We start from the raw sequence: 10,568 nt of genomic DNA, 5'->3' as shown, positions 1-10,568 counted from the left end.
TTAATTAGTTAGTAGCCTCTTCATAATTTCTTCAAGCCTAATATTGTACCTAAAAGTAAATGAAAGCTAAAATGATTAAATATATAGAATACCACTCCATCTTCGTCTTTCCATTTGGCTGCATGCTTTCAAGTTTTGGTGAATCATCTCCACTATGATTGCTGCAGCTTATGCTGAGAGGAACACCGCATAACCCTGTGTTTCCTATATATGAATCATTCGAAAATGTTGCAAACTGATTACCACTTGGGATCTTTCCCACCAGCTTATTGTAGGATAGATTCAAGTACGAAAGAAATGTCAAATTTTCAAGCTCCACTGGAATCTTCTCACTTAGCTGGTTTACTGAGAGATCAAGTGCTTCAAGTAGCGACGTGTTACCCAATGATTTTGGGATTCTGCCTGTGAGGGCGTTGCGGGATAAGTTGAGATAACGAAGCATGATCAGATCACCTATTGCTTCTGGTATCTCTCCATGGAAATTATTGTCAGAGAAATCAACAGCTGCAAACATTGGCAATATCCAACCCAACTCCCACTGCGAGCCTCTGGCAGTTAAAGTCACCCGAGTCGAGTAATATAAGTCGGGACGTACAACATTCATGCCGGACTTTTGGTGTTTCATATCTGCATCACTCTGTGGCATCACTTTGTTCCAGGCTGAGAAGCTTACGTGATGCAGATCTCCACTGAAATTATTGGAAGCTATGTCGATGATCTGAAGATTTGGCCAGCTTTCACCACATCGCACCTCTCCGTAGAAACTGTTGGAACGCAACATCAAATATTTCAATCTTGATGGCAACATGCACGGGAAACTACCTCGGATGTTGTTCTCTCCAACACTCACCCACCACAATGATTTGCAATTTGCAAGGGACTTTGGAAAATTCCCTCCTAAGTTATTGTTGCTGAGTTCCAAGATCCTCATGCCACAATTGGTGGGAAATTTATCTGGGATTTCACCACTTATGTTGTTTCTCCTAAGATTCAACATTTGAAGATTGGGAATCCTTTCCACAAGGCATGGAGGTATGCTACCACTAAAGTTATTGAGTGACAAGTCCATAACTTGAATGGATTCAGCACTACAAATGCAAGTTGGAATTGATCCACTTATGGTGTTGTTTTCAATGGATAAGAAAATCAGAAAGAAATTGAAGCTGACAAAGTTGAGAGGAATGTTCTTGTCAAACTTGTTGTCAGATAAATCTACGTAGGAGGCGCCTTGTGGGAGCAGGGGCAACTCACCCCGGAGCTGGTTTGAATGTAAATCCAGCTCCGCGAGAAAGTTGGGAATTTGGTAAGGCTTTTGTAGATCATTCAAGACATTATAAGAAAGATTCAAATGATAAAGATCTCCATTTCCAATTTCCCAAATCCAACTAGGTATTTCCCCTGTTATTTGGTTGTGTGAGAGGTCCAAAAAGTTCAAGTTGGATTGTTTTAGAAAATCAGGAAATTTTTGCAGGTTGCAAGAGGATAGGCTCAACTTCTTTAGTTGGGAACTAATGCTTCCTGCTTCAATTGACAAGTTATTGTGGGAAAGATTGAGAGTTGTGAGATTGTGAAGCCTTTGAATATTTTCTAGTTGAAAAGTGCCATTGAAGGAGTTGTTAGATAGAGAGAGAACCTCAAGACTTTGAAGATTGAAAAAAGAGTTAGAAATAGGGCCTTTGAGTTGGTTACTGCTCAAATCTAACTCAATCAAGTTAGAGAGATTTAGAGTGGGAATGCTCCCATTGATAGAATTGTGAGCAAAGTTCAACTTGGCAAGATACTCAAGACTTACAAGACTTGATGAATTCCCAATTCCTCCTGAAATGCCTTCGTTGTCGAGTTGCAGACTCACAACATGGCCTGCAGCGTCGCATCCCACACCTTCCCACTCGCAACAATCATCGCTCTCATTCCATCGCACCAGTTTTCTTGAAACAGAAGAATCGAATATCAAGTCTTTCTTCAGCTCAAGTAACAATGTTTTCTGGTCATCTTGGCATAACTTGTATGCATGACCACAATTTGTTTGGCAAATAATTGTTGAAGTTAAAGAGATGAGAAAAAGGTGTTGAAGCAAAGAAATTGGCATTTTGGAGATGGCTAACTGAGTTGAGATGTAGAATTAGATGGGTGCATGGATATATGTAATTATGCAATTGAGAAAACTAGCATATCTCAAGTCTTTCTACTTCACTTGACTTTGAATCAAGAATTTTAATTTGCTGTGATCAAACATTTTCTTCGTTCAAAAAAAAAAAAGAACCTTCCATTATTAATATATTGGGTCCTAAAATTCACCATATTTTCAAAGTCAGAAAGTTGGAACAAAAACCAAAGCTAGAAAAGAAAAATTAAATCATGTAGGCCAACTTTGGAAGACTTGAGATATCCAAGTCTTTCTAGTGGTAGCTTTAAAGCCCAAAATATACACCAGTGATGTGTATAGAGAGCATCATCACTCACAAATCACAATGCTAATTTATTTGCTTCTTCATCTTCTCACCATCTCTTTAATTTCATCTGCAAATTTGACTGATGCATACAAGCAATGCCTCCATCACCAGAAAACACTGTTACTTGAGCTGAAGAGCAACTTAACGTTCGATTCTTCCATTTCAAGAAAACTAGTGCAATGGAATCAAACCAATGATTGCTGCGAGTGGGAAGGTGTGGAATGCGACGCTGCAGGCCGTGTTATAAATTTGCAGCTCGACTACGAGTCTCTTTCAGGTACCATTGAGAAACTATCTACCCTTTCAAGGCTTATGTACCTAGAGAGGCTAAACTTAGCATACAATTCACTCAATGGGAGCATCCCACTCTCTCTCTTTGGCCTTCCCTTGTTGCAGCAACTTAAACTTTCTAACAACAATTTCAGTGGCCATGTTGATGAGTTTCCCTCTCTTACTCTCTCTCACTTGGAAGAGCTAGATTTGAGCAGCAACCATCTTCAAGGCCCTATTCCTAACTCTTTCTTCAAACTCCAAAGCCTTCAACTTCTCTCACTTGCTAACAACCTCTTCAATGGCACTTTTCAACTCAACAAGATCAGAAAGCTTCCCAATCTCACAACTCTTGATCTGTCTCACAATAACTTGTCTGTTGATGCAAGCAGCATCAGCTCAAGTTTTCCACAGCTTTACCAATTGAGCCTTGTTTCTTGCAATCTTTCCAGTTTCCCTAATCTGAGAAACCAATCCAATTTGAGATTCTTGGACCTCTCAAACAACAGAATTGGAGGGGAAATTCCAAACTGGATTTGGGAAATTGGTGGTGGAGAATTTTGGCAACTCAATGTCTCCAATAATCAATTGGTGGATCTACAGAGGCCTTACAGAATTCCTGATTCTCTTCAAGTTCTAGACTTGCACTCGAATCAGCTCAGTGGCGAGCTTCCCCTGCCTCACGAACGAGCTTTGTACGTAGACTACTCAAACAACAAGTTCAACGAGCCCATTCCCTTCAACATTGGAAACTACCTCTCAAATCTCATTTTCTTCTCTGTTTCAAACAATCATTTGAGTGGATCAATTCCAACCTCCCTCTGCTATGCTACATACCTTCAAGTTCTCGACTTGTCTTTCAATAACTTGAGCGATACCATACCTCCGTGCCTCTTTGAAAACACTCAGAATCTCGGGGTGTTCATGTTGGTATCAAATGCAAATCCATACAATAATACCAATGCAGCGGAAACAATTTATAACGCACATACAACCGAGAAACGTCCCCAATCTTTAGCAAACAAGAAAATCTCCACAAGTAATCAAGATCATATGCAAGACGATAAATGAGACAAGAGATTTACGTGGTTCGGCAAATGCCTACGTCCACGGGAGCAACACCAATCGTAATATTGAAGAACTCCGACGATTCGCACAACCCGCGAACTCGTCACACAATGAATCGAGAATTACACCCAAGATGAGATCAACCTCTCACTCTCGTACACTCTCAAACCCACGCTGGAAAAACCCTCTTCAAATACCTCACAATCTCTCGTGTATATCACACCCCAATTCTTCTATTTTTCTCTCACAGCTCTCTCTGCGCTCAACTTTTTTTTCTCGTCTGAATTTCTTCTGGGAATGAATCATTCACCAACACATCCCCTAACAACTATGGAAAGAAGTCAACAAAGGAAAAGCAAAAGTAAAAGCAGAAAAGTGATGTCTCCTTGTCTGCCACCAACAATTCTCCACCTCGTACTTCATTTGATAAACCTCAAATGTAGGACGAATACGAGCACCGCCCACGAACATGGACACCCGTACAAGCTGCACCACTTTTCCATGGTTGCCTACATACCCAATCCAGGGATCAAGCTCCTGTAGTTCGAACACAAAAGGATAAGCTCCACCTCACCCCAACACCGCCCCGAAAGGCTGCCCCGTTTGATTATCAACACGGGTTGATATGTAGCAAGTCCAAACAGTGTTGAAACTTGCCACCAGTCACCACCTTGGTTAACATGTCTGCTGGATTTTCATCAGTGTGCACTTTCATAAGAGAAATATCACCTTCCTCTATGACATCCCGCACAAAATGATACCTGATATCAATATGCTTGGTACGAGCATGATGAACCTGATTCTTTGCCAAATGTATAGCACTCTGGCTATCACACCACAGGTCCACGCGATCCTGCTTAATCCCAAAATCACCCAGAAGACTCCACAGCCACAAAGCTTCCTTAACCCCCTCTGCCAAAGCCATGTACTCAGCCTCGGTAGTGGAAAGAGCCACTGTAGCCTGCAACATCGATCTCCAACTAACGGGGGCACCGTGTACACAGAACACATATCCCGTAGTAGATCGTCGTCTGTCTAGATCACCCGCATAATCCGAGTCCACAAACCCATTAACCTGACATGTATTTCCACTAAAACACAATCCTGTGTCGCTGGTACCCTTCAAGTACCTAAGGATCCACTTCACAGCTTCCCAGTGTGTCTTTCCAGGATTAGCCATAAACCTGCTCACAACACTAACTGCTTGTGAAATGTCCGGACGTGTACACACCATAGCATACATCAAACTGCCAACTGCACTAGTGTAAGGCGCTTTCTCCATCAATTTTTTCTCTTTGGCTGAAGTGGGAGATTGCTTTCTAGAGAGCCTGAAATGAGGAGCCAACGGAGTTGCCACCGATTTTGCATCTTGCATCCCAAATCTCTGCACAACCCGCTCAATGTAGCTTTTCTGGCTCAGGAACAAAGCACAGTTTGTCCTCTCTCTTCTAATCTCCATACCTAGTATTTTCTTAGCAACGCCCAAATCCTTCATCTCAAACTCTTTACCAAGTTGAGATTTCAGTCTATCTATCTCCACCTTGCTCTTCGAGGCAATAAGCATGTCATCCACATACAACAAAAGATAGATATACTCACCTCCAGGAAGTCTCCGAATATAGACACAACAGTCATAATCACTTCTGGAATAACCATGCTTCAGCATGAAAGAATCAAACCGCTTGTACCACTGTCGAGGAGATTGCTTCAATCCATACATGGATTTCCTCAAGCGATAAACATGATCCTCTTTACCCTCAACCTTGTAGCCCTCAGGTTGACGCATATAAATCTCCTCCTCCAAGTCTCCGTGCAGGAAAGCGGTTTTGACATCGAGTTGTTCCAGCTCAAGATCACTGTGAGCCACAACACTCAACAACACCCGAATAGAAGTGTGCTTCACTACTGGAGAGAAAATCTCATTGTAGTCCACTCCCTCCTTCTGTGCATATCCCTTTGCTACTAACCGCGCCTTGTACCTGATTCCACCGAGCTCAGAATTATCCTCTTTCTTCTTGTAGATCCACTTACAACCAATAGCCTTCTTTCCTTTGGGCAAAGGTAGAACCCCCTCCAGAACTTGATTCTTCCGAAAAGACTCCATCTCTTCTTCATTCGCAGCCAACCAGCTTGCGCTATTCTTATCCCGAATAGCTTCCTGGTATGATGCTGGTACCGCATCATCCTCTGGTAGTGCGCACCTGACCAAGTTTGCCTGCCCATAATGCTTCAAAGGCTGATCTGACCCCAGCTTTTGAACTCTCTTGTATGCTCGCTTTGGCCTAGTGGAAGCCAAATCATCCGAGAGCCGCTGTTGGTGTAAAACATCTACATTCTCTTGATCAAGAGCCTCGAGCTCAGACTCCTCATCACTCTGTTCTCGAGTGTCTCCATGACCTGCTTCTTGAACACGACTAGAACCTGGTTGATCCTTAGGTTCTATCTCGATCACCTGAGACTTGACCGTCTCATTTTCATCTTCACCGGGCATTGTAGATTTAAACTTAGCTGCCATGGAATACTCATCAAAGATAACATCCCTGCTGATTATGAACTTTGAATTTTCTAAACACCACAAGCGATAACCCTTCACTCCTGTTGCATACCCCAAGAATATTGCCTTCTTGGCCCTCGCCTCAAGCTTTCCCTCGCTGACGTGATAGTATGCTGTGCATCCAAATGTTCTGAGTCTCTCATAATCTGCATGTTCCCCAGACCATAGCCTGTATGGAGTATCTCCACCTAAGCTCGAATGTGGAGATCGATTTATGACATGAAGTGCTGTAAACATCGATTCTGCCCACCATTCTCTGCCTAGCCCTGCATGAGACCGCATGGACATTGCTCGCTCTCGCAGCGTGCGATTCAGTCTCTCCGCGACCCCATTCTGCTGCGGTGTATTCCTGACAGTCCAGTGCCTAGCAATTCCCTCCTGGTCACAGAACTTCTTGAAGGCACCATCTGTATACTCTGTACCGTTATCAGATCTCAATGTCTTCAATTTCTTTCCTGTCCTGTTTTCAACCATTGCTTTCCACTTCTTGAATGTGTCAAACACCTCATTCTTATGCTTCAAGAAATAAATCCAAGCATATCTAGAATAATCATCAATAAACGTGACATAGTACCTGGAGCCTCCCTTGGTGGTAACTGTAGCTGGCCCCCAGACATCAGTGTGCACATAATCTAAGATGCCTTTGCTCCTGTGTTTGCTGGCCCTGAACTGAACTCGGTGTGTTTTCCCGTACACACAATGCTCGCAAAATTCCATGCAAGGCTTCTTCAAGTTCTTCAGCAAACCTTCTTGACAAAGTAGATGCAGGCCCTTCTCTGACATGTGTCCGAGTCTCTTGTGCCATAACCGGGTGTAGTCCCCTGGATTTCTACTAGTTCCATCTGCTCCAACTGCCGCACTTCCCGTCACTGTTGTGCCCAAAAGCGTATACAAATTTCTTTGACGGATACCCTTCATCACAACTAAAGAATCCCGAACAACCTCCATGACTCCATTCCAAGTGATAATTTTGCATCCACCGGAGTCCAAAGTGCCAGCGGAAATAAGGTTCTTACATAGTTCCGGGACATGTCTCACATCCTTTAAGGTTCTGATAACCCCATCATGCATCCTGATTCTGATCGAACCGACCCCCACTATTTTGCAGGAATGGTTGTTTCCCATCAAAACAGTTCCACCATCTATTTCCTCATAGGTAGTAAACCACTTCCTATTCGGAGACATATGATAAGAGCATCCCGAATCAAGTATCCACTTACCGGCGCTTTCCTCGTTACCCGTGGCATTGAAACAATCACCGATATCCCCTTCCTGCGAAGCAAAACCAGCTTCTTGTGTTCCTTTTCCCTTCCCGCTGTTGTTGTACTTGTTCTTGTTCTTCTTCCAAGTTGTCTTCTTGCTGGGACAATTCGCTTTGAAATGCCCAAGTTCCCCGCACTTAAAACATGGTCTCTCTGCAAGAGGTTTTGGACTGGATCTAGCCTTTCCTCCCTTGTCTTTCTCTCGATCACTTGTCTTGCCCCTCGTATACAATCCCTGTGCCTGCTCCTTGCTCCCACTAGTAGCCATGCCACTAGTTGCAATCTTTCGAAGATCATCCGCTAGGAGTGAAGTCCTAGTCTCATCCATCGTCAGAGTGTCGCCCATGAGCATCAAGGTTTGTACAAGATTTTCATACGATTTTGGCAATGAGAGTAGTAGCATGAGAGCTTGATCCTCATCTTCCACCTTCACATCAATATCCTTCAAGTCTGATATGCACCTATCAAACTTGTTTAAATGTTCCTGGATAGGTGTACCTTCCTCCATCTTGCAAGTGTACAATTTGGATTTCAAGTAGATCCGATTCGTTAGAGTCTTCGTCATGAAGTTCGCCTCTAACTTCAACCATACTCCCGCGGCGGTTACCTCATTGTCCACCAAGAAAGCAACATCCCTCTCTAGGCAGAGAATGATCGACGCTCGTGCTTCAAGATCTAACTCTTCCCAATCCTCATTCGACATGTCTTCGTGCTTCTTTTCTTTACCCGCCAAAGCTTTGTGTAGCTTTTGTGAAATTAGCAAATTCTTCATTTGCATCCTCCAATAGGAAAAATCATTCTTCCCATTGAACCTTGCTATCTCATACTTTCCTATCTTGACCGCACCACTCGTAGACGTCATTTTTCAGCTTGTTTCAGATTTTCGTTTCTCTCAGGAATTTCGTCGAACACCTGGTATGCGCCTCTGCAAGGACCAGCTCAATACCCCTCAAATGTGAGCTCAACCACCCAAATTTGATATCAAGCTCTGATACCAATTGTTGGTATCAAATGCAAATCCATACAATAATACCAATGCAGCGGAAACAATTTATAACGCACATACAACCGAGAAACGTCCCCAATCTTTAGCAAACAAGAAAATCTCCACAAGTAATCAAGATCATATGCAAGACGATAAATGAGACAAGAGATTTACGTGGTTCGGCAAATGCCTACGTCCACGGGAGCAACACCAATCGTAATATTGAAGAACTCCGACGATTCGCACAACCCGCGAACTCGTCACACAATGAATCGAGAATTACACCCAAGATGAGATCAACCTCTCACTCTCGTACACTCTCAAACCCACGCTGGAAAAACCCTCTTCAAATACCTCACAATCTCTCGTGTATATCACACCCCAATTCTTCTATTTTTCTCTCACAGCTCTCTCTGCGCTCAACTTTTTTTTCTCGTCTGAATTTCTTCTGGGAATGAATCATTCACCAACACATCCCCTAACAACTATGGAAAGAAGTCAACAAAGGAAAAGCAAAAGTAAAAGCAGAAAAGTGATGTCTCCTTGTCTGCCACCAACAGTTCAATCTGAGGAGCAACAACATCAGTGGTCACATCCCAGATAAATTCTCCGAAAATTGTGGCCTAGAAACTTTGGATCTCAATGGCAACAATTTAGGAGGGAAACTCCCAGGATCTGTGGAGAATTGCAGCTCGTTAACCGTGTTGAATGTCGGATACAACAACATCGATGACAGTTTCCCGTGCACGCTACCCTCTAGCTTGCGCGTGCTTGTCTTGTGCTCCAACAGATTCCACGGAGAGATCAGCTGCGACAAAGACTGGCCTGATCTTCAGATCATCGACATATCTTCCAACAGCTTCACCGGCTCTCTCTACGAAGTGGGATTCTCGAGGTGGAGGTCGATGATGCTAGACAGTGACGGGCAGTCGAGGCACGAGCAACTCCACTTCGACTTCCTGAATCTGAAAAACCTCTACTACCAAGATGAGGTGACATTAACCATCAAAGGATCACAGCTGAAGCTTGTCAAGATTTGGTCAGAGTTCACATCTCTTGATTTCTCTTGCAATGAATTCCGAGGAGGGATACCGGATGCAATAGGTGATCTGAGCTCGCTTTATCTTCTCAACTTATCCCACAACGCCCTCACGGGAGGAATCCCAAGATCGTTGGGTAAGATGGCGCCGACGCTTGAAGCACTGGATCTCTCAGTAAACCAGCTGAGTGAGATGATTCCGGTGGAGATTGGACAGTTCGGATTCCTTCAGGTTTTGAATCTGTCCCACAATAAGCTGGTCGGAAGGATCCCACGGAGTCATCAACTCGACACGTTTGATTATCTTTCATACGTTGGAAACGCGGGACTATGCGGTTTTCCTCTCGGCATAAGCTGCAGTGACGATGATTCGCCGAAAGTTGAGAAGATGGAGCCACATGGGAAGTCGGAGAAGGAGATGAATTATATATGCGCTGAGGTTGGATATGCTGTGGGATTAGGAAGCACAGTGTGGCTGCTTCTGCTTTGCCCAAGTTTGAGAGAGAGGTTTTTTGGGAAAGTAGATGAGGTTCTTGCAAATATATGTGAGCGCCAACGCAGGAAAAGAAGCCATAGAAGAAGAAGAAGAGCAGCGATGAGTGCTAGGAGACAATAGTGCTCATAATGCTATTTGGATTTTGTAACAGACTATATAGCATGTTTTTGGATATTGTGTTTATTCTCATTTGCAAATTAGAGTTTATAAATTACTTTTGTTGTTAATAATTAATTTTTAGGGTTAATAAATTCAGAGTTAGGTATGTCTATTTAAAAAAAATAATGTTCTTTGATCATAAATAATTAGACTTCATTATATAAGTATACTTAATATCTTTTTGTAATAAATAGTTATGAAAGAATAAAACTAATTATGGGACATGATGATCACGTAATCTATATCCATATCTATATACCTATTATAGAGCCTTATTTTACA

The 10,568-nt window shown here is 42.9% G+C and overlaps 2 protein-coding genes across 2 annotated transcripts; one reads left to right on the top strand and one right to left on the bottom strand.

The window, feature by feature from the left end:
* LOC131013656 (receptor like protein 22-like) lies at window positions 1-2,089 on the bottom strand. The gene is made up of 2 exons (XM_057941783.1): window positions 93-2,089; window positions 1-49 (listed from the first exon to the last, which is right to left on the bottom strand). Exons 1-2 carry the CDS (start codon window positions 2,087-2,089, stop codon window positions 1-3), a joined length of 2,046 nt encoding a protein of 681 aa, XP_057797766.1.
* Window positions 2,090-2,363: 274 nt separating this feature from the next.
* On the top strand, window positions 2,364-10,346 carry LOC131006258 (receptor-like protein 47). Its single transcript, XM_057933440.1, has 2 exons — window positions 2,364-3,641; window positions 9,153-10,346. Exons 1-2 carry the CDS (start codon window positions 2,472-2,474, stop codon window positions 10,245-10,247), a joined length of 2,265 nt encoding a protein of 754 aa, XP_057789423.1. The 5' UTR covers window positions 2,364-2,471; the 3' UTR covers window positions 10,248-10,346.
* Window positions 10,347-10,568: the final 222 nt, after the last annotated feature.

This window comes from Salvia miltiorrhiza, chromosome 1 (assembly GCF_028751815.1).
Source record: "Salvia miltiorrhiza cultivar Shanhuang (shh) chromosome 1, IMPLAD_Smil_shh, whole genome shotgun sequence".
NCBI classification, from domain to species: Eukaryota; Viridiplantae; Streptophyta; class Magnoliopsida; order Lamiales; family Lamiaceae; genus Salvia; species Salvia miltiorrhiza.
The sequence above is the reverse complement of the archived record's forward strand: the minus strand, read 5'-3'. Positions and strand labels throughout refer to the sequence as shown.